Source organism: Diceros bicornis, chromosome X, assembly GCF_020826845.1.
Source record: "Diceros bicornis minor isolate mBicDic1 chromosome X, mDicBic1.mat.cur, whole genome shotgun sequence".
Lineage (NCBI taxonomy): Eukaryota > Metazoa > Chordata > Mammalia > Perissodactyla > Rhinocerotidae > Diceros > Diceros bicornis.
Genome location: NC_080781.1, coordinates 100,496,477 through 100,521,502, shown reverse-complemented (window position 1 = coordinate 100,521,502; position 25,026 = coordinate 100,496,477). Strand labels below are relative to the sequence as shown.

The 25,026-nt window shown below is 39.9% G+C and overlaps 1 protein-coding gene across 6 annotated transcripts in view; it reads right to left on the bottom strand.

Annotated features, from left to right (window-relative positions):
• The window catches only part of MID2 (midline 2), an 82,360-nt gene that overhangs the window by 55,514 nt on the left and 1,820 nt on the right, over positions 1–25,026 (bottom strand). For all 6 annotated transcript variants that reach the window (XM_058536469.1, XM_058536465.1, XM_058536467.1 and 3 more), the window contains exons 2-3: positions 12,994–13,709; positions 765–860 (exon numbers count right to left, since the gene is read on the bottom strand). In XM_058536469.1, the coding sequence (XP_058392452.1) occupies positions 765–860; positions 12,994–13,653 (756 nt within the window). In that variant the 5' untranslated portion in view covers positions 13,654–13,709. The remainder of the gene's footprint in view (positions 1–764; positions 861–12,993; positions 13,710–25,026) is intronic.

The following is a 25,026-nucleotide window of genomic DNA, read 5'->3' as shown; positions in this document are numbered from 1 at the left end:
CCCGACCCTGTTCACATTTTAAGCTCTACCACCACTTCTTTAACAAAATCAACACAAAAGCTGAAGTTTCATGCTCTCGGGAGGAAGAGAGAAATAACATTTTTTCTTTTATTATGTCCACTTATGAAGAGGTCGACTCCTCTTGTAAGCTCTGCTCTGAGATTTGATGTAGGTGCCAATTTTCAAAAACCTTATACTTGTATAACACTTTATAATTCACTGACATCTTTAACATATATATCATTTGTTGGTGACAAGAATAAGTGGATATGTGATGAGCGAGGACCAGGTAAAGTGCATGGGGATGAAAGAAGGAGAGACTACGAAGAGGAGAAGCAGTCCTGATAATATTGTTACAGAAACAATAGTGCACTCAACCAACCTCACGCTACCCCAAGATCCCAGGATTCCCAACTTCCCTATGACACCCCAGCAATCTCTTTAAGGATCTATGATGTGCAGTTGGTTAATGATGAAACACATTTCATGTCAGATTCTCATACTGCCTGCTGTATGGTAAGGAGAAGGGATTGCCCCTTGGACTATTGTCTCCCCAGCCCATTACCACCACCTATTTATTTTTTAACAATAGCTATCTGCCACTCTTCCTGGAACAAGCATCCTAAAGGAAAGAGACTTCCTAGAACTACCATTCAATCCTTCACTCCAAATGGCTGAGTCACACTCTGACAAAACTCAAGTCCCCCCAAAGAATCACCCGATCCAGGTCTTCTGAAAGAATCACAAATGTTTCTATCACATACCTCAACCTGCTGGCAGATCTGTATTAGTTTGGCCATTTGATTTTCTAGTTCGCTGTTGCGCTTAACCAGGTTGGTGAGGTTCATTTCCAGAGTTTGCTGCCATCGCGGAGAGTGTGAAGCCAGAGGGAAACAGGGAAGAGGGGGGAAAAAAAGAACAAATGTTCGATGAGCTTGAGAACCGATATCATGTGGAAGTCAGCCAGTCGACACATATTTCAAAGATTCATTGAGTACTTGCTATGGGCCAACCACTGTTCTACATGCTAATTAATAATGCTGTACATTGGCTCCAGATTGCCATTATTGGGGAAAAGATGACATTCATGACTTTGTGGATGTAGGAATTTAATGACATTAAAGCAACTTTATGTTTTCTACAATATTTTTAACTTTTTAAATATTTCATAGTCAATATGTCATTCTGCCCTCATAGTAACCCTGTGACATAGGGAGAACAGGTATTATTCTCTCTTTTACAGATGAGCAAAATAAGAAAGCTATAATTTATTGAACGATTGCCAGACATTATGCTAGATAGTTTCATATATATCATTTAATAATCATAACAACCCATGAAGTAGATATCAGCATTTTACAGATGAGAGAACTGAGCTTCAGAGTGAGGTAAAGTATTTTGCACTGTCATATAATTAGTATGTAGCAAAGCTAGGACTGAAACCCAGGTCTCTAGCCCTCAGTCATGGCTTTGCCTCAGTATTCTATGATTTTTTTGTCTTTTTGTTGATAACATTTTATATCTATCAGTATGTTCCTTCAGAAAAAAAAGATGGTATTTTAAGTGTGGGATTCATCAAAATCTAGCATCGTAGATTCCCTTCTTTGGCACTAAGGAATAGCCCACGGAGATGCTAGACTTCAAAATGCAAAGCCTGGCTGTATCAAGATAGGACATCCACTGCTTACCATTGCTTACTGGTACATAGACCCTCTTAGGTACACATTAGATGTATTCTGAAAATCTGTTTAACATAACGTAGTTACAACAGTACTCAGAACTCAGCATATTTTCAGTTGGGCAAGCTACTCTCTCCCATTCCTTATGTGAAAAAATAGAATGTTATTCACTCTAGATTGATAATGGGCTTTTTATTCCTCCCCATTCCCAAGTCTTCAGCCCTGATGGCCACTTCTCCTCCAGGACATGCCCCAATATCCACTCCTCTCCCACTTACCATCCCAACACCCCCACAAAATCTGTTCCAAATGTAATACCCCAACTTCCTGGCCCTTATTCTGCTAGCATTCCTCCCCTTGGTCATGTTCATTGCTTCAGTGCTGTCTCCATGGTGCCTATGGTTTGTAGTTGTTCAAAGTTCATGTTTTTGGTATAGGGGGGTTCAGAGGGGCATGGGGGAGTGGGGGGGGAGAACTCGTGTACTACTAAGTAGCTGTGGCTCCTTAGTATCCTTGGCACTAGCCCATGAATCTATCCCAGAGGACGTATTCCCATGGATATGTATTTCTAGGACGGGCAGTCTGATCTCACTTGTTCTCAAACTGGATTATGAGAACCAGCTTCATCTTTGCTTCCCTTCTTGCCAGATCTCTCTTGGTTTCTTTGGCTTTATTCCCACGAAAGTGATTTTTCATCATTTATTCCATTTTTCTTGGCTTGGGCACAGCGCCTCCCCCTGGCCTCCTTTAACTCCATGACCATCTCAATCTGTGGCCTTCTCCTTAGCAAGGACAAAGAGGAGGACAAAGGATAAAAGAAGGGCAGCAATCATTGATTTGGACATGATCTCTAAGCTAAGTAGATGATGTCAGGGGCAAAAAAAGAAATGGCAGTTCAGAGATTTAACACAATAAAAGGTACTGAGCACCTACCCTGTTCAAGGCGCAGTGACTTCAGAGATAAAGAGGACGTGAAATTAAGATGGGTCTTGAAGGATAAGTAGGATTTTAATACACAGAGATGGAGTGGGGCAGAGTGTTACAGGCGCAAGGAATCGCATGAACAAAAGTAAAAGGGTATAAAGTACAGGACATGTTCAGGGAACAGAAATTGAGTTTGACTAAAACAGAAGGTACAAGAGAGTAGTGGGGGACAAGGCTGGAAATGGAGATCGAGGCCCTGTTATGAAGGTCTTGAATGCCTAGGTAAGGAGTTTGTACCTATTTGTTTTAAGCAGTGGGGGCTTACCAAAGACTTCTGAGCAAGATAATGACATAATCAAGGCTGCATTTATGAGACCTACCAGCAATACGTGGGGCAGACTGAAACAGGAGAGCCTGGGGGTAGGGACACTGGTTAGAAGGAGGCTGCAATACTCAAGGCAATTGGTAATGCAGGTCTAGGCCAAGCTAAGAGGATAACTGAAAGAAACACGTTTCAAAAACGGATTTGTTACTGTCAAATATGCAGAGAGTGCAAGAAATATGAGGACTGATAAAAGGTAGCTGGATTTGGTAATTAGAGGTCACTAGTGACCTTTATGTCAGTATAGTCCATGTGGAGGCTACAAGTCTGGACTCATCTTCAAAAATTTGGCCATAAGGTGAATATGATAGAGCTGTAGTTTGATGAAATGGTCCAGCCTAAGTTAGAGAGTGGACATTGCTAATGGATCCAATCAGTTTGTGATTTCCTCTAGCAGAGTGGTTCAGATTCCTAGATCAATGGAAATCCCACAGATCACAAATGACCATATTGACATATTAGGTAAACATAATGTAGATTGATGAACTCAGAGCAAATATTAGAAATCTGTGTTTCAAACTGTAATGTGTTTCCAGTCGAACACGGGATTCCATGGGGAGAATGTTTCCTGACAAGTACATGTAACCTGTTGCAACACTTGTCATGAAACTGATATCTTATAAATAATTCATAGTGTAGAGCAGGGCTAAGATCCCTGCTGTGTGTTCCTCATTTATTGCCCACAACTGAGACTCACAGCTTCTGTAAAGCCACTGAAAACAAAAATTCAGGCTGAACACATAATTTGGGGTCTGGTTAGACAATGGACCTTGGACACAAAGTTACGGCAAATGGTTATTTTGCTCTGGCCCCCTAGCAATTTGCAGAATGCCAGCACATTTTAACAACACAGAACTAGAACTGACAAGATGACTCTAATTTCAACGTTACTTCATTAATATGAAAATGCTTTGAAAAATAAATCTTTGGCTAATGAAAACACCATCTGTTGATGGCTTTTTGCCACTGTTTTCTTACATTACGAGACATAATTTGAGGAAAACACTGAACATTTACTTACTCACTTCCTATTCATTTACAAGGAATTAAAGCCTCCTCTCAAACTGGAATTGATTCTCAATAACGAACATATGCAAAGGGAAGCCGAGAATTGAAGCAATTATGCAGTCTATTTCCCCACCCTTCCTTATCATGGCTAGCACTGACGAATCATTTAGAACTAGAAATTCTGGGCCACTCTAGGTTTGAATGATTTCATTGATTTGGCCAAGCAATTATCTTGTCTATACTCTGACTGAGTAAACAAAAAAGATACGTATATGTGTGTGTCTGCGTGTGCGTGTGTGTGTATATAAAATCTCCTTATGTAAAACTAAACATGTCTCTGTTGTTGCGTTGTGGTTGTTTGGTTTTGAAAAATTGTTTTGTTTTGTTCTTTTCTTGTGCTGTCCAGTTAATGACTGGGCCAGGCTCCCTCTGTCCAAGCCTAGTTAGTGCATCCTTCTCAGAACAGTTGAACAGTGACAGCGAGAGAGCCAAAGTGGCAGGGAAGATTGGAATGGAGATATCTGCTGGGAGGAAACGGGGACAGGAGGTTGGCAGGGGGAGCAGGATGAAGCTTCCATTTCCTGCTGCAGGAGGTTACCTCTGGGTCCTTCTGTGCTTCTCCTGTGTGAGGGTTAAAGAAGCCATTTGAGCTATAAAACTGGGAGACCCTCTTCACCTCCAGGTGACTGCATCGTTAGAGCTCTCACAAAACTGTACATGTGTCTAAACAGCACAAAGTGAGGGGAAGATTTGGCTGATTTGCATAATTGAGATTTTAAAAGGCCCAAGTTAGCTAAATTGGCAGTCTACGCTGATTCCATTTTTACCCAAGTTCCACTTCATTTGTGTCATACAGACTCAGCCTCCTTGTGTTCTGTTATATCCTTCCCAAAGGGGAAAATGTGTTGCCATTTCTGAGAAAGCCAGGCACTGGCTATTCTTCTTCCAGACAGCGTCCCATAAAAAGAAACGGCTTCTCTAACCCTCTCAGATAATTGTTTTTTTTTTCACTTCTCTAGACACAGGTTATTTCAGGTAACTTTCTCATTGGCTCCCTCAAGAAATCTAGCTATAAGTCAAACCACCAGCTCTTCATTACAGCCAGAAATTCCCCTTATGGCTCACACTTGACCATGATCGCCACTTGTCATGCTCCGTGAAGGCACATATATTCACACGTATATGAGCACACTTACATACACCTACCTGACCCAGCAAGTCATGAAGCTTAAAAAGGGGTGGAGCTTTCCTGTTTGTTCTACTGAAACATGTATTATTGCCATGGAATGCCTGTATTCTCTCTTGCTTTCTAAAAGGTACAAGAGGAACATTATCTAAACCTAGACAAGATCCCAACTGTTTTGATGTGAGAATTGAACCTTGGGGGTTTGGGGAGAAGTGAAGGGAAGAAAGGCCAGCCCACCCCAGACCTGAGCCTTCCCAATTGACAGAAGACAACTTCATCTTTAAAAATAATCTGAGCCTGTGACCCCATTACTATTCTTTGACATGCTCTTTTTTGACATCCTGTCTACTTACCAATGTTCCCAGCTCTTCCAAAAGCCAGCAGCCAAAATCTTAGCACACTTTGGGGGTCACATTCTGCCTTCTTTTTTTTAACTGCTTGTCTTAAAATACTTATTTTGCTTTTGCTTCAGTCTGTCACTTTATGTATCAATTACATACGGCCTTTCAACAGCAGAACACACCATCTGGTCCACAAACTGAAGCCCACGCCCTTATGCCAGAGTTTACTCCTTCCCTAAACATTTATTTGCTGTTGTATAGACTCCGGCTATGTATCAGAATGAGACGCAGGTGATATACTGGATGTATAAGGTCTACTCTACTTAAGGGTTATTAGAGAATAACCAGACTAGTCCTCAAGCCAGGTGAAACAGGTTGCCATCCCTCTTCTTGTCAGCAGGTTCTGAAATCATCCAGAAAAGACCCACACTCCTCCAGTCCCCTTATCAGAAATGCTACACAAACCATCCTGCATTCTTTTCTTTCCCCTCTCTTCAGGTGCATAGCATGGTTAAATCTCTAGCTTAAATGTGTAAATTATTATTTGGACCTTCTAAAAGAAAAGCTGTACTAAAAACCTAAATCCAGTATTTTGATAATACTCAGAATAGTGAGCCAAAGCCAACTCTCCTTTTCTAGAGGCCTCAATATTGTATTCTACTTGCACTACTCCTCTTCAGTCCCTGCCTCTCATACACATCCTCTTCTTTATCCTTCACTTGCTCTTCCTTCACATCTACCTTAGACCACTAGTGTGCTACAAGCCTCAATCCTGGGCCCTCATTCAGCTCACTACTGCATGGTTCTACCTCCATGCTAAAAACACTCAAATCTACGTCTCTGGCCCTGATCTTTCAGCCACTGCAAAGGCCTGAATTTCAATTCCTTCTAGAACACTTGCCCTTTCAGTTCTGAGATTACCCCATGCTTTCTCTCCTCCAGACATTTGAACAAACTATTTTCTCCTGACAAGAGCACTCTCTTCTCCTTACCCCATCCCTGTCCTCCAACTAGGGGTCCAAAAACCCACTCAAAATATCTTTTGACGTCCCTCCTATGCTCTCTCACAAGCCCCTGTGCTTCCACTGTCATAGTACTCACCACACTGCCTTGCGACTGTGTCCTTAACTGTCTGTGTCCCCACAATAAGTTGAGAGCTCTACCAGAGTACGGACTGTGCTGGCTTTATCGCTGTAACCCCAATACCTCTTCTGGTGTTTGACACCTAATAGGTGTTCAGTAAGTGTTGGATGAATGAGTGAATGCTGAATGACCCACAATTACATCAAACTCAAATTTAAAGTCTAATCATACCACCAAAACTGCTAGCCCCTTCCTAATTTCCCCATTTCTGTCCCCAATGCCATCATTCTTCGAGACATCTCCTACTCAAAAATCATTTTTTAATTCTTTCTCTGAATCATCCATAACCACCACAGTCATTCACCAAGTCCTGTCAGTTCTTTCTTCACAGTCTCTCTCCAGTTTGCCCTCTTCTCCAACAAATTCATTCATGAGTCCCCATTTTTGAGCTCGATGACCTCCTTTCCCTGACTCTTCCTCTGTGCTTCAGAGTATCCTGTGCAAACCTCTGTCATGGCACTTACCGTACTGAATCAGAATTTTCAAAATACTTATCTATCTCCCTTACTAAACTCAAAGCTCCTCAGGGCAGGGACTGTACCTTACTTCCTGTGTCCCCAGCTCCTACCACAATGACTTGAATATTTTAAGTGTTCAGTAAACAAAATGAGTTTTTGTTAATTGTTAAATGAATGAATGAATCCCTGGCCTAAAGCCCCGGTGCTACAGTTTAAGTTGTTGCCTGTTCTAACTTCAGGGGAGATAAAGAACAAGACATTACCTCATTATATCAACCCTTCATGAACTTAAATGTCATTATCACATTTTCTCCTTCAAAATTCACTTTTTTGGGTTCAATAATTCTTGTTTCCTTAATCTTTCCTCACCTATATTATATTTCTGTAATACGTTCTTTTGCCCAATAATAACAGATAGGATTTTAATCCACCCAAGAACAATCTCTGAGTCAACATCTTGTAAATTATTCTCAGGCTGATGATTGCTGATGAGGAGAAGACTTGAAGCAAAAGAAATAGAAAAACAGAGAGATAAGAACACAGATAATAGAGGTATCCACTTGCTAAACTTGCTCTTAAACCTAAGAAACGACAGAAAATATCTTTCAGCACAAGGCCCTGTTAATACTATATGAGAACAGAGCCAGAGAATCAATATAATTATTGGAGAGAGAAGAACAGGGGTTCAAATGAGTTTTAGCACACAGTTTGAGTACAGATGGAATAAAATGCATTTTTCACCCACCCACACACAAAACACGTACAGATTTATACATAAGTAATGGAGACCAAGTCTTGGACAACTAACAGACCACAGAGAAACCAGATCTACAAGCGAGGATGATTTTACAATCATGAGTTGAAGGCTGGTTTAGCCAATGAAGGCTGGTTTAGCCAAGAAATCCGATGACAGACATTACCCTCACCCCAATACATACATATCCACCACCATACCTTAGAGGGTGAAAATATGCACTCAACTGCTTTGTTCTTATTATATTTAGCTACTTTGATTCAGTACCTAAGTGAGTGAAAGGGAGAAACAACTTTTTCTGTTCCCCCTCCTGTGGTAACCCACCCTGGCCTCCACTGAAGATTTTTCTTATCATGAGGATGTATGATCTGGCTCATTTTTAGGGAGATCCCTCATCTCGGGATAGGTTCCACTGAGGCCCTAACCCTCCCTAAGGTGGCCACAGAAAGCTTGCCTCATACTCATGGCCCCCTCATACCCAACTTATCTACGGATACACCCACAGGAGATTAACACAGACACTCTCTCCTCCTCACACGTAGTGACACACATTTGTAGATACACATAGACACACAGACACAGAGTCATTCTCAGCCACTCAACCACGCAGAAATACACATACTCATATATAGTGACACATACGTATGTATGCAAATATAGCCTCTCTCAACCCAGTCTCTCATAAAGATATTTCTCTTTCATTCTCTTATATTTATACCCATACTGGTTCAGAAACAGTCAAATGCCCATTGATAGATAAGTTGAGAGGGAATCTGTCTTGGCAGACAGAAGTGGGTGTCAAGTGGGTGAGTAGACAAATGACTGGGAGAAGGTGGTGGCTGAGTGAGAATGGGTAGGTGGATGACAGAGTGACTGAGTAGGAAGAAGGACAAGTAATCAACTATGATAAGATTCTAGAATATCATATTTTCCAACCTTTTAACTCTCGTTGTAGTTTTTCTTTGAACATTCTCCAAGTCTCATATCTCCTTTCTCTTTGTCTAGCAATCTTTAGCTCTCTCTGTCTCAGTCTCTCTTCCTCTGTGTGTGTGCATGCACATGTGTGTGTGTGTATTTTACTTTCCCATAACAAAAAGCTTACTCTAGTGCCAGGTAATATTTTATAACAACAAGATCCCTGATATGTAAATGTAACTGCATTTAAGAATTATTTGTAGTAATGAATTTGTGGAAATGTAATGAGAAAAAGAAAATGTGCTTGTTTATTCCTTTCAGGAAATTCCTCTATTCCCCCTGGTTTTCATCAGCTATATTTTTGTCAGGCTGTGGGCATGGAAATGTGAAGACATCACTCTCAAAGAGAATTACAATAATCACATCTGATTTATACAGATGTCACCATAGGGTTAGGCAGTTGGAAAATCCAGCAATCAAAATGAATAGGCACTTAAAATTAAGGACATTCCATACTTTTGCTAACACTCTGGTTTTTAACATTATCAGTAGTTCACAGGAGTTTTTTTTCAGGTTTCTAAAGTATTCATAATGGCCAGACAGATTTATATCTTATGAGAACCAAAGCAAGCTATAGATGCTGGCATACTTTCTGCAAATGCATTACAGAGATTTAATTAACTTGGATTTCTTGAGCATATACTATATGTGCTAGATACTGACGATACTGAAGAAATAAAAGACATTGTGCCTAGCCTCAGGGAATTTATGGTATAGTTGGGGTATGCTGGAGTGGCCTTGTGGGGTTTCAACTGAGTACTAAAAAATAGGTAGGATTCCTAAGCAGGCCAACAGAAGATCACGAGTGAAAGTTAAGAGTCAGAAAAGAGAATGGTATCTTTAGCAGACACTTAGAAGGCTACCCCGGGTAGATGAAGGTAGCATGTTTGAGGGTGGGAGGGGGAAAAGACAGATGGGCTGCATGGGAAACAAGTTGTACAGGACTTAGAATATCGAATTGAGATCTGTCACCATAGAGAGCCACTGAAATTTGACCTCTTTTTATAAAGCCAACATTTATTAATACAATAATATCTACCTTTTCTAAGGGGAAGAACTTACGTGACAATGAAAACCCTAAAATGTGAAGCAGTTTTATAGAAATGCAGCACATATCATGAACTAAGATATATATTGTGACTAGTAAGTGAAAAGAGAGGTAATGGAGAAAGTAATTACTCTGATAGGACTTACTACTGTAATAACTGTCATGAACACAATTATTCTTTGAAATTGAAGCATTAATTGAACCACTGATAGCCTACTGAGGGACATGTAGGTAGACTGGACAAGTAAATAAGGATAATAAACTGTACTAAGTATCCCAAACCCTCTAATCCATTTTGAGTACATGTTAAGAAGACAGGCTGGTTTCTGGTTATTCTGACCTTTAATCTATAACATAATGGTTTGTTTATTCTTTATTGAACAAATAAATATTAGAGAGCACTAATCCTAATCAGGGAGGTTAGTACAAAAAGGGTAGTTATAAACACCAACAATGAAGCTCTAGAACCAAAAAGTACAAATAAACACCGTATCAGTTACTGGCCAGGTCAAACCCCTAGATACATATATATCATTATTCCCCTTCTGTAGGACTCCCATGCTCCCCTCAGGGCCAGGGAAGTATGTTCAAGGCCATGTCCCCCATAGCTTCTGACAGCTGGCTTTCTCCTTTCTCCTTGGGGAAGAATCAAGCAGATTAAAGGGATAATCCTAAATGCTTTTCTAAATTAAAATTAACTCAAAGATGTGAGTACATGTGACACTAAAAGTCAGACTTCCTCTCTGCTTGATGTGGAGAACTAATATCCTTCTACACTTGGCACCAAACCAATGTGACCCCCCCAACCCCCACACACAAGCAGCACCTCCCTCTCCCTCCCCAAAGTCCAAGATGTTCCAGACAACATAACAAACCACACGGTCGGGAATGATTCATATGTTTCCACTCTCTGTCCAAAAATGAGCAAAAAAAGTTTCCACTTAATTTATAATCAGAATTTTCTGCACATTTCCTAAAAAATTAAAGGGGAACGATTCAAAATCTGGCCTTTCTTTCTCCAAAAGTTACTGATTAGTTACAGACTAAAGTATTTTTTGGTAAAATACTTTTGTGCTCCATCCATCCCTGGAGACAAGGGTTCTAGCTGCATGATGCCAGATATCTAATCAATCATCCAATGTTTTCATGTTTTCGGATGTTTTCAAAAAGCTGGTGTTCTGTAGATACAGGCTTATCCTATCCAGTCTTTTGTTATCTCAATAGTACATATGGATACAGATTTTTCTGTGTGGAATATTTCTCAAGGCCAATGCCTTATTATAGTTCCAACACCTGCAAATATTTGGCAGAGATTGTTCTATCCTCTCCATATCCCCCACACTTCCTGCAACCCCACCCCCATCTCTTGCTGTCATGAAGCTCTAAGTTTATACAATATGTCCTTTCCTTGATGTTAATCGTTTATCTGTGACCCACGAAATGTGCAGTTGCTGGAGCATAAAAGTCAAGTTTCAAATCACATTTCATGGGGAAAACTCAGATCCAAAACAAAAGTGGCAGCAGGCTACATCAGAAAGGATACTTAACTCAAGGTCTAGAAGCTGAGTTCCATTTCCAGTTCTGTGGCTTTGACCAAATCATTTAACCCATCAAGGTCTCAGTTTATACGACTTCAAAGTGTAGGGCTTCAACTAGACCAAGTCCAAGACTCAACCTCTTATGATTCTAAGAATTGAAGTCAATGAGATTACTCCTCTCTGCAGTGTTGATATGAATGAGAGTATCACCTTTAGTGAAATCAATATTGAACTTTGTACAAATTTATAAATATTAGATATAAATAATAATCAAAATGGCAAACAATTGTCAGTGTGACCACTCTCAATACTGGTTACAATAAATTACAAAAGGGAAAATTTATCCTATTCTGAGTACTGCTACCTTCACCAACATCATAATTTTACATAAGTTACAATGACTTTTCCAGAGCATGGCAAGAGGAAAATCTCCACTCCCTTCTTGCCCTCTTTCCATCCTATCTGGGTCTTTCTTCCAGCTTGCCTTATATATCCAGGCCCTATTTTGGGGTGGTAATCTTATTATCCATTTAAATATTTTATTTTTCCTGAATTTCTGTTAAGCAGCTCCCTTCTTAAGAGCAGTTAAACCACATAGCAGACAGGCAATGGGAATAAAACGATTTACTGGATTTGACATTTGTTAACATCAATGTGAGGTAGTAGGGTTTTAAAAAACAGGCACTTAGATTTGCACACAAATATTACATGGCACAACAACTTTGGAAAACTCGGTCCACTGAACAGAAATGAAAGACTAGGAACTTCCAAGGCAGGGCCTGCAAACAGGTGCTTCAGTTCATAACCCACAAAAACGTACACTGGCACAAAATCTGAGACTGGATTAAATATTCATTGCCTTCGGTTTAAATTTTTAGTTCAGGTATTTGATTATCCCTCCTGACTTTGCGGCACACTTAAGTGCTTCTGTTGACTGTTTTGTTTTTAAGGCAGGCTTAGAATTAGCCCGTGTTAAAAGTTTAATGGGAATTTGTAGTGGCAAATGCCAAACCTTTGTTTCTTTAGTGTACTGAGTGTGCAAACACATAGACTACTGTCCTCCACAAAAATCTCTCACCTACATAGATACACTCAGACACCTCCACCCACACCTACACAGAGACACACCCATCCTTCCCATTGCTATATGCATACATATGCAAATAAGCACATATGCTAATGACAGTACACCTACACAGGTACTCACATACTTAAAAGAAGAGGTGGAAAGATCATGGCAAAGATATATAGTGTGCAATATGTCACTGACAGAGGAGAGAGGGTGCTGTTTCCCCGGAAGGACCACTGGTGTGGCGGGTCAGGGGCCAACTCCCCCAGAATTGCCAGAGGTGAATGAATGCAAGCAGGTTTATGCAACAGATGAAACAGGTTCTGGTGGGAGCTTGCAGGTGAGTAGGTTAGTCCTTACGAGAACAACTTGGTGTTAATTCGCTTGTCATATAGGAAAAGTGACCCATTTTATTAGAGAACTTGCTAACTGTATAACTGTATATAAAGAGACAAAGTTGTATAAAGGATATTTCCCAGATCCCTTACCTTGAGTTTCTCAAATCGATCATTCAGGGATGCGACCTGATGGTCTCGGTGACGCCCCACCAGTTTGCATAAGGCACAGATCAATTGGTCATCAGATACACAATACATGTTCACTTTCTCATTCTCATGGTCCAGACAGGTGATCCCTCGAAGATGTGTGTCTGGCACTGGTTCCACCAGGCGGTGGCTGGTGAAAGGTTTCTTGTTGGGGTGTGTGGCCCGCAGGCAACGGTCACAGTAGGAGACCTCACAGGTGATGCAGGTTTTCACTGCATCCCTTGGCGGGTCCTGCTCACAGAATTGGCAAGCAATTCGTTCACTAGACATGGCGGTGCTGGGCCTGTAAGTCCTCTCCCGGCGGCTCTCACTTGGCGAATTGGGCCCACTGACTGAAGCCTTCTGGAAGCGGTCAATAATGTTCTGCAGAGTCACATTCCTCTTGAGGCCATCCAGGCCCCGGTGGTTCAGTGAGATAACATACCTACACGTAGGACACTGAAAAGCAGTAATGGGTTCAATGGATTCACCAGAGCTGCAGTTCGAGACCAAGATGCGATGGGCACAGCTGAAGCAGAGGCTATGAGCACAAGGGAGCAGAAGGGGGTCTTCAAACAACTCTAGGCAGATTGGACAGGTCAATTCAGACTCCAGTGTTTCCATCTTTAGTGAAAATAATCCTGCTGAGGCATTAAGAACCACAGAGGCTGGGCTTTCACCTGCAAGGAATACAAAGCAAGAGTCATTCAGCATTTCCAAAGGAAAAGTGGATATAGCATAATTATACGCTAACCAATGGAGGCTTTACATGCTGGATTCCCCAGGGATGCTGGAGCAATAGGAAAGTGATTTTGGAATTAATCAGAAAGCCTTTCTCCCCCTTCAAACCTTGTTTTTGACAAATGCTTGAGAATATTTTCCTGCACTAATAAATAGAACCCAGTGGCCATCTCTGAATCCTGGTTTACCGATTAACATCACTATTCCAGCTCACAACACTGGCATGGATCATTCTCTCGCATATTCTCCACCGACATCTCTTGCCCTGGACTATGGTGAGCCTGAGGCCCTGCAAAATTCTCAATCTTCATTCTCCAATATTGTTTTCTATTTTACTTCAAGGTAAAACATAAGAGCTACTCCTATTTCACATCTACTGGAAGGAAAACAAGGCCATATTTCAAACTAACTCCCTAGTTCTTGAAATGATTCCATTCTGGGAGCCTGCATAAAAAAGAGGAGAGAACTTTAGAAAAATGTAGTTCTTGGTGCAGGATAATAAGTTCTTCAGAATGTGAACTTGAATTACTTCCCATTACCACACATGGAAATTTCTGTTCCATCACATTTCTAGTAAACTGAGTTACTAGAGACAAAAGATGATAGTTTTCACTTTCATTTTCTTCCCTCACCTTCAGAAGACTCTTCATCAAGCTGAATGAAAAACTATCTCAACTTTGCAATTTTCTCAGCAACAGTTGCTGATCAATAATGAAGACATATTACCTTGTAGCTTCAGTTTGATTTTATTATTAAACACCCGTAGAGCTAGCACAAGCCTACCATGAAGCTCACCTCCCCATGTGTCTTCTCATACTTCCTAAAACATAAGATGCAAATAAAGATCTAGGTATAAATTAGCAAGGTGAGGAGCCAGAAATTTTCAGATCTGATAACCTTTATTTTAGTATGTGCATCAGAGTAAAAGAAGTCACCCAATTATCAAGAAACTAATCTCTTGGTCAATCTATCTCTTCTTTCACAGACATTTCTGAGCTGAACATAGAGATACTAATTGCCATGGGTCTTCCATTAATTAAAATCAATACACATAAATATTCTAAGCTAGCCTTAACTAAAGAAAAATATAAAATAAATCTTACTGACTATAAATGTTAATCTTATTTATAGGGAAGAGAAAGGCATCTTTTGATTTGAATAACTTTTGTTCATCATCTTACTACCCTTGGAGACCCTCATCAGGGCCTGAAAATTTGATTCTGCCATTGATATTTGCTCAGATTTTGTCATCTATCAGTGATATATGCATAGCCCTCTCACAGGATACTTAAATACTGAGTACAATTATACCTTGTGCATAAGTACAATAGATGAACCCCTAAAAGCTGTTACTAAATCAAACCTTTTAAGTGCACTGAACTAACTAGCTATGTAATGGAAACTATAAGAAACTGGGCTGTAAAAGTGAAAAATCTTTTTGTAAAACAGTCACTCTCGGTTTGATAAGCTCAGATGTTTGTATAACCACTTTTTTAACGGTGAGACGTGTGGTATTCTTCTTTTATAATTTACAAGTGCTTGAAAATTGTTGGCTAGTATTTTGTAGCTTATAATATCTATCAGCATTCACCTACAGGGATGAAAAAGTAAAATAATTAAAATGTACATATATCATAGAATCTTAGAATTGGAAGAGACTTTAAAGATGATAGATTCCAACTTCCACGCAAGGCAGGAATATTGCCTTTCATAGCTTCACCTGATATCCCTCAGATGCTCAAATTCAACAGGTCCATAAATCAACTTATTATTCTCCCCACCTCCCAAAAAACAAAACACTTGCTCCTCTTCCAATTTTCCCTATCTGCTGAATAGCATCATCCAAGTCTAGAAAACTAGGAATTCTTTCATTTACATGTTTATCACCTCAACCAGTGATGGCTTTCAGAACATTCTGTTTTCTTTCATTTACACATCTGTGTCTCCAGCTAACTCTCCCTGCTCCTTGAGAGCATCAACTATTCATATTTTTATTCACAGCATGGTGCCTCACACATACTAGGTATTCAATAATTGTTAAACAAAGGGTCCCTTAAACTAGAAGTTAGAAGAAAGGACCTAGCATGTATTGAGCACCTCCTGTATTCTGAGTATTGTTAAGCACTTTACACACATTATTCCGTTAAATTCTATCAGGAAGCCTGTAAGAAAGCTACTACTACCATACCCATACTATAGTTAGGAAATTGGGGCTCAGCGTTGTTAAGCAAATCAACCAGGAACATCCACTGTGGCAGTCTAATGCCAATGCCTGTACTCTTTCCCCTACACCTTTATTTCAATCATCTCACCTCCTCCACTGAAGTTTATCTTGACTATTTACAAGAGGGTTTCTAAACAGTATGTTTCCGCTTCTATTTTTGTCTCTCTGTGTCCCACTGAGTTTCTCTGAATCTGCCTCTCATTCCGAGTCCCTTCCAGAATCATATCTTTTTATTCTAGGCCCATCTCCACCTCACACTGCATTTCTGTTGCTATCTCTTCCAGAAATGCATGTCTGCATTCCTGAATGTCTGTGTTGGAAGCTACCTGGGAGAATCGAGTGAGGCCTCCCGCCAAAATGACAGTTGGTCAGGAGCACTGCTGAAACCTATACAAACACAATCAGAGTGCTATAATTCTTCTAAGTCTTAGGAGGGTGCCGGATAAATTCTTCTGTACAGAGGAAAAGCTCTCTGAATTTCTCTGGAATGCTAAAAATTGTTCCCTAGTAAGTGTGACACTTGAATCTTACTACGAAATTAAACTTGGGAAAGCATGCAATTGTTCAGCATTGCCTTGGATGAGGTCAAAATAGGATTTTTAACTAGGAATTTCTGAACTTCCTTGAACTGTTTGAAGAATGTTGTATGTATGTCATATATACATTTCCATGGAGAGAGGGTTGTCCATAGCATTCAAAATATTCTCAAAAGAGTCCAAGACAGAAAAAAAGTCAAACACTAGTGCTCTAAAATAACCTACTTTAACTGACTTCAGCTCTATAAAGACTAATGTAAGATGGTTATAGTCTGTTGTTTACAGTAAGTAACTTTTTTATACAGTTTCTATTCTGTTCTATTTTACCATCATGTAGTAACTGCTTTAGCCAATTTTGGGGAACTGAATATTTTTTCACTTCTTCAAATATCTGTTCATCTCTTCTCTCATTTATGAAGCCACCTTGTTCTGGTCACACCTAATATTTCAGCATCCTTTCAACTACCCCCATTTTCCCTACCTCCCTGATTATCTAAGCACATTTCTCCTTAAAATTTATTGGGCATTTACTACGTGCCAGGCACTAAATAATACCCTTTACATGCATTATCTCATTTAATTTTCACAACAACCCTCTAAAAGGTAGGTACTATTATTACCATAAAAAAAAGGTTACTTGTCCAGGGTCACATGTGTTTGCAAGTAGCAAAGCTAAGATTCAAACCCAGAATAAAACTGAGAGTCCAGAAATAAACTCATAGACTCATACATTTATGGCCAATTGTCTTTGGATAAGGATTTCAAGACCATTCAATGGGGAAAGAATAATCTTTTCAACAAACGGTGCTAGGACAACTGTATATCCACATGCAAAAAGATGAAGTTAGAGCCCTACCTCACACCATATATAAAAATTAATTCAAAGTGGACCAACAACCTAAATGTAAAGGCAGAAACTATAAAACTCTTAGAAGGGAACATAGGTGTAAATCTCTGTGAACTTAAGTTAGGCAAGGGTTTCTTAGATGACACCAAATGCACAAGCAACTAAAGAAAAAAATTGATAAATCGGACTTCATCATTATTTAAATCTTCTGTGCTGCAAATGACACTATCAAGAAAGTGAAAAGACAATTCATAGAATGGAAAAAAATATTTGCAAGTCATATATGTGATACGGGTCTAGTATCTAGAAATATACAGAACTCTTACAACTCAACAATAAAAAGATAAAAAAAAATTAAAAATGGGCAAAGGATTTGAATAGACATTTCTGCAGAGAAGATATACAAATAAATGATTACTAAGCATATGAAAAGATACTTAACATCATTAGCCATTAGGGAAATGCAAATTGAAACCACATTGAGATACCACTTCATACTCACTAGAGTGGCTATAATACTACTTCACACCCACTAGGATGACTATAATTTTCAAAAATAGCAAATGTCAGCCAAGATGTGGAGAAATGGGAACCCTCATACATCGCTGATGGGAATGTAAAATGGTGCAGCTGCTTCAGGAAATAGTTTGGCAGTTCCTTAAATGGTTCAATGTAGAATTACCATATGATCCAGAAGAACTGAAGATGTGCTCACTCAAAAACTTGTACACAAACGTTCATAGCAGCATTATTCATAATAGCCAAATGGTGGAAACAATCCAAATGTCCATCAACTGCTGAAGGGATAAACCAATGTGGTATATCTATACAATGGAATATTATTCATTGAAAAAAGGAATGAAGTACTGATATATCCTACAACATGAATGAGCTTTGAAAACATTATGCTAAGTGAAAGAAGCCAGTCACACAAGGCCAAAAATTATATGATTCTTTTTATATGAAATGCCCAGAATAGGCAAATCCATAAGAATAGAAAGTAGATTAGTGGTTGCCAAAGGTTGGAGGAAGGGAAGGATGAAGAGTGACTGCTAATGGGTATGGGGTTTCTTTTTAGGATGACGAAAATGTTCAGGAATTAGATAGTGGTGGTGGTTGCACAACTTTGTGAATATACTAAAAACCAATGAATTGTACACTTTAAAATGGTGACTATTATGATATGTGTATTATATCTCAATTGAAAAAAAAAGATTCAAACCCAGGTCTGACTCCAAAGTGTGAAAAGTTAACCACTATACTATACTGCCAACTGTAATTATGTAGTATTTCTAAACTCTATTGGATTGTTTACTGCTTTCAATGTTTTTCTAGGTCAGTGATTCCCTGTCTAGGTTTTGCAATACCCTGAGATATCTCTAACGATCAATGGGTGTCAGAAAATCCTTAGCTCCCAATTTTTATTCATTTAAAAAATATAAGACTCCTAAAAAATATTTGACTCCTATATCACAAAATACTTTTAGGAAGTACAGGGGGAAGTGGTATGACAAAAATAAAAAATAAAAATAATGGCAGAGTGTTGTACCTTCAGAAAGTTCGTGAATCACTAACCTATGCAGAATTAGAGAGTGTGCTAAGGATAAAGACAGAACATGAACTTGATAGGGTGCAACCCAATGACATGTAATCATGAAGCTTTTGCCAGAAAACACAATGGGTTGTCATAAAAATGCATTGATGAAATGTCTGGGAGGGCAGACCAACTGCCATATTAAGAAACAAATTCCCACGTCAACATACACTGATTTGTTCCCTTCCATATGATTTAGTTACCGCCATGTAGTCAAACATGTATGTTTATGTATTTGTTCTTGATCTATTATAAAATTGTTTCTGTATGGCTTAACTTCATCCCACTCCCCCCTTCTGGCCGAGACTCCTAAAAAAAGAAGTTGATGAGAATAATCTAGAAGGTTTCATAAGGCTGTGTAAGTAGAAATACAAAAGAGGAGTTTCAATGCAGGTGATTAAGATAAAAATAATACATTCTACACTTAGAAAATGAAAGATTGATTTCAGCATCACCCTCCAAATCCAGCATTCAGTTAACTCTGATCAGAGAGAGAAGTCATGATCTGCACTTTGCAGAATTCTATTATTTCAAATGTTATTTGAACATAATTAAATGCCCACTTACTTCAACAATTTATATTCCATCTAGTTTTCATCTTCCAGGTCTGCAGAGCATGGCTCTGGGCTCTCACTACCTCCCTGAGGAGCCATGGTCTCCCCTTCACAGAAAAACCATGAGCATGAAACCAAGCCTGACCTCTGGGCTGTAGAATGAGGACTGAGCTGAGCTGTAGGATTTGTTTAAAAAGCAAATTAACATAAAATAAACATTCTTCAGGATATTAACATTAATGTCCTGTGAGTTCCTTAAAACACTAGAAACTATCTCCCTGCCTTGGGGGATGAGAGAATGAGTCCAGGCTTAGTCTGATGTTTCCTTAACTGTAAAATATCATTCAAGTTGAACTAGAATCACCAGATGATCTCTTTAAGATGCTTCCCAGCTCTGACATCTTATTATTACAGAGCTCTTGCTATCTGTTACCACATAGGAAAGACACCTTGGATTACTGAAAACTAAGCTCCTCAAAACACAAACCATATTTATTAGTGTAACTAGAAAGGCTGACAAGCAATGGGCATCATCATGAAAGGAACTGGAAATAAACAAAATGCATTACTTTCCCTTGGCTAAGCCAAGGTGCTGAAGGACAGTGGCTGGTTTTGCCTGTTGTACCTCAAGGAAGATATAAAGGGTGTTCCAGGGCCAGCCCTGTGGCTTAGTGGTTAAGTGCACGCGCTCCGCTGCTGGCGGCCCGGGTTCGGATCCCGGGCGCGCACTGACGCACCGCTTCTCCGGCCATGCTGAGGCTGCGTCCCACATACAGCAACTAGAAGGATGTGCAAATATGACATACAACTATCTACTGGGGCTTTGGGGGAAAAATAAATAAATAAATAAATAAAATTATAAAAAAAAAGAGTGGTGAGATACTCTTTAAAAAAATAAATAAATAAGTAAATAAATAAATAAAATAAAGGGTGTTCCAGAGGACAACTAAAGGGGAGGGGAGTCCCACAGGAGTATAAACTAATGAGAACACCTTTTGGAACTGAAAAGGAAGACAACAAATCCTAGAATCCTATTAATAGGAAAGGATTCCCTTGAAGCTGAAAAAAGCTCATTTGGGAAAATAAAAGGCAACCAATGGACAGGATTCTCACCCTAAAAGGATAAAGACTGAAAATAGAAACCCAGAAAAAAGAGGCTAGGTGGTCAGTAAGCATAATTAATAATAACAGTCATCTTACATTTGCGTACCATTTTATACTTTTCAAATGGTTCCAAAGCCATTATCTCATTTGATCCTCATAATAGAGCCTGGTTGTAGTCCTGGCTCTAAACTGAATTAGCTGAGTGATCCTAGGGAAGACATTGAAACTACTTGGGCCACAGCCTTCTCATCTGTCGAATGAAAAATACCTGCCCCACCCATCTCACAGGTTCTTGTGAGGATCAAATAAGGATAAAATAAAACTATTAACTTGCTTTACAAATATAGATAATTCTCATACATTCACAGATGACAGATACAAAGCAAGTTACTAAGGAAAGCAGCAAATGTTTGGAAATTCATCCCAAACACAAAGTTGACATAATGGAGGATGATCACACTCCCTACAAGTTTTCTGCACGACAGTGGGACTGATTGTGGTATCTCTTATGCTCACACGTCTCCCCTGCTGAACTGGAGTCCCCTCAAGGGAAAAACTGTCTCTCTTCTTTTCTCTTAAGCTTTTGTCACGCACAGAGAGCGCTCAGGACTGGAGGTTGATTACCGACTGACAGAGAGCGCCAGAGTCAGTTCCTGTCTAATAGGTTATTAAAGCCTACTTAATATTTTATACTCTGTGGATTTAATGATATTTTCTGTACAATAATTAGCTCCTAAATCCAACCATTGGCTATTTTATACAATATAGTCATCATAAACATTAAAATGAACGTCACAATAGCAGAACTAAAAGTCCTAAATCTGCTACAAACGCAAAAGATTAATCTAAGTAACCAAGAACCGGATTTGCCTAGGTAACACATGATAATTGACAGGAATCCTAAACACAATTCATAACCCATTTATCTTAATGCAGTTTACAATGGCAATTGCAAGATTGGGGAACAAATGGAGAACAAACTTCATTTACCTACTGCTACCAGTACAGCTTTCCATCTATTCTAGGACTGCTTTTCCCAACCTCTGTTACTCAAGGAAATATCTCTAAATTTTTAAATGTTCAATGACACACCTGGATAGGCAGTCATCTCTACTTCTTCAGAATAAAATTGGAAATATATGTATGTAGGACATGCTGTTGAATGTTAGGCTGAGAGGACCCCACGTTCAGATCAGAAACAGGGGACAGAGAACAGAAGCCTATTTGAAATCAAGCTTCTACTCCCCTGGGAACCACAATGATCCTCGCAACACTGAACAAAAGGCTATGGACAAAGCAGTCGAGGATTCTGGACCATAAACCATTTTTCTATCTCTGGGCTGTATACATTCAGAAACGTCACTATCCTGCATTAGCATTATCTACCATGCCCATACATTATGCTCCTAAACAGGCAAATTGAAAATACTGGGATTTTCTGTTTCAGGAGGTTTTTCAGGTTACATAATGAATTTGTTATCAGATCATTTGGTCTCTGTAAAAGGAAGATTCAGAGACTGGGGATGCTGTTCATCAACCAGAGTGTGACCTGCAGGAAAAACGCTGAGACAAAGCCCAAGGTCAGGCAATCAGAGCTCTGCAGGGAAACAAGAACCCAAGTAGGACATGTCTGACTAGGGATACTTTGCTAACCCACTTAGGCTGAACCAACACCCTAGTGTGCATTCAGGTCAACCCCATATGGAGAAGGGACTGGTGGAATGTTGGCACATTACTCAAAACCCTTCCACCACCCATACTTTAACCATCTAGTAGTCTTAGCAGCTTATAGATTTCTAAGGGAAATCCAGGAGCTGGGAGATTAACTACTGAAAAGATTTTTTCTGCCTATGGTCATGGAAAAGGGGAAGATGGAAAAAAAAGGAAACAGTAGAATAGAGCCACAGTCCTCCAGTACCCATGGAAGACTTTTAGCAGAGTTTTAGTTCATGAAAATGGAGAGAGAAACATATATTGATCCTTGGAAGAGAGGGGAAATAAGAAGGGAACTAGCAGTCTGCACATGGGGATAACTGGAGGTGGAATTTCTTGTCTCAGCACCACTCATCTGGTCTTCTCACATATTAGCATGACCCAACACACTGGTTGAGAAACACTTTTCTAGTCTCTTCTCTACACAGCTCAGTGACGAACACAATGTTTTCCGAGAGACCTTAAACACAGACATTAGCAGACCACCACCTTCGTACCAAAATTTCATTCATCAAAAAAGTGAACAATTGTGAAGTCTCCTGAACTGTCATATATCCAGTATCAACATGTTACACTTCATATTTTGATGACACAATGCTCTAAGTCAAGACACCCAGCTTAAGTGAGGAGGTGCTTCGCAAACACAGTGCCTCATTTTCCTTTTTTGCACAGAAGAGAGGACAAAAGCTTAATGCTAAATAGGAATGGAGCACTCCCTGGCCTCCACTAGCAGCCAAATCCCATGGCTTAACAACTAGGGAGTTACCAAGATCCATAAAGACTGAACAACAGACAAACCCGAAGCCAAGCAGGTACCTCCAAGAACAGCCATTAAAGACACATTCTGTGCCTCAGCCCTGTCTTCACATCCTTTTTAGGGCTCTGTGTCCCTGTTAGGAAAAAGAGAACCTGAGTGCTAAGGGATAGAGTGAAAAGAGGACATTCTCTCCTCTTCACCAAGCCAATGAGGTTTGCTGAGCGCTAAAGACATACTGCTTTTGCAGTTTCCTTCTCAACTGTCATGGTGTCAGCAGATTTTATGGGAGGAGGGAGGAGGAAACGGACAGGCTCACTACCCAGAGCAATTTTTGGATGCAATTATGAGACTCCACTGGCACTGCTCTAGGATCTGCAAGTTGGAGCAAGTTGCCCTGCACTTAGAGGAGGGATTAACTAAACCAATTTCATCTAAATCAATTTGTACTGTTCAGATGATATGTTCATGAAGCAACCAACTCACTCTGATTTTCGGTAGTACTTGGCTATGCAAGGTACAACATGCTAGATGAGAAGTCTGGTAGTCATGAAAGGGAGGGAAACAACTGCCCCTTCATGTCCCTAGCCTCTACCCCTGCCCCACACAGCCCCTCCCTGTCCTAATCCTGGAGCTGCAAGGAAGGAGATAGGCCTCAAACAATCAGGAGGCCAAAATACTGGGCCAAAGCTGAGGCCTCATCCCAGTCAGCAGAGGACTCTGCATACTGTAGGCGCTTAATGAACATTATTGACTCACTGCTGCTAGATGATAATCATGCTTATACAGCCATGCCTAAAATTATTTATGCCACTTTTCAGTAGAAATTAACTAATTGCCCCCATATAGGCTAAAATTGGGTGAGGTTATGTTTTCCAATGAGTCTCAGATTATTAGGTTGGAGCATATTATATATGATTCAAGCCTCAACTTAAAATAATCACCATTACTCTGTATGCCTAGTTTTATGTATGTTTTCATTCAGTTGTAACGTGCTTTAGGGAAAAAAAAAAACAGACTTAGGACCTAAGCACAGACTTAGGACCTAAGCACAATGATGGATTTGGCTCCCATGAGGGCTAATAACGGCAAGTGAAGGTTTCCAGTAAACTAGGGTTCCTACTTACACCCAGTCAACCTATTATCCCAATAAAAGGTAAATGAAGTACTTTCTTTGAAAACTATAATGCTGAGAGTTTATAGTACCCTTTCGTCTTCAAAGGACCAAGCCAAGATGCACAATAGCCAGTACACAATATTATGCCTTTTACCCAAGTGCATCAACTATGAAAGAAAGGTCATAGGAATGTCCTAAGGCCATAAAGCCAATGCAACATCAGATTTGGGACCAACTCTCTGATCTTCTTGTCTCCTAGACCTGTATTTCAACCACATAAATCAAGCTGTGAAGAACAATCAGGAAAAATCTAATTCACATTATATATCTGTATTAAGTTAATTGATTGGGCAGGAATATATAAAAAGAGCAAAGACTACTCCCCCCTCAGGGCAGTGATGAATGCAGAGGGATGAAAGGGGGGATGTGAGGGTTAGGGGCAACCAGCTGGGGTAGAGAAGAAGTAGGAGAGGGAGAAGAAGTAGGGGAGGGCCTCTCCCTGTTAAGCAGTCCCCTTCTATTGGAACATTGCCAGAGAACTGATTAGAGCACCGAGAGACAACAGAATGGGGTTAAAGGCAGCCTTTATGGCCCAACTTGAGAATCAAAGGAATCAACCCATACACAGTACTTGTCTATTTACATAGTCTCTAATATATTCCTTTATAAGGGCTCCTCCTCAGAGACACACACCATCACTATCCACCCGCCCCACACTCAGAAATCCTCAAAAAAGCAAATTGGTTGAGAAGCAAGAGGCTGCATGCCAGGGAGTCCACAGGTTGACGGGGAAACCTGGGGGATAGGTGGCTT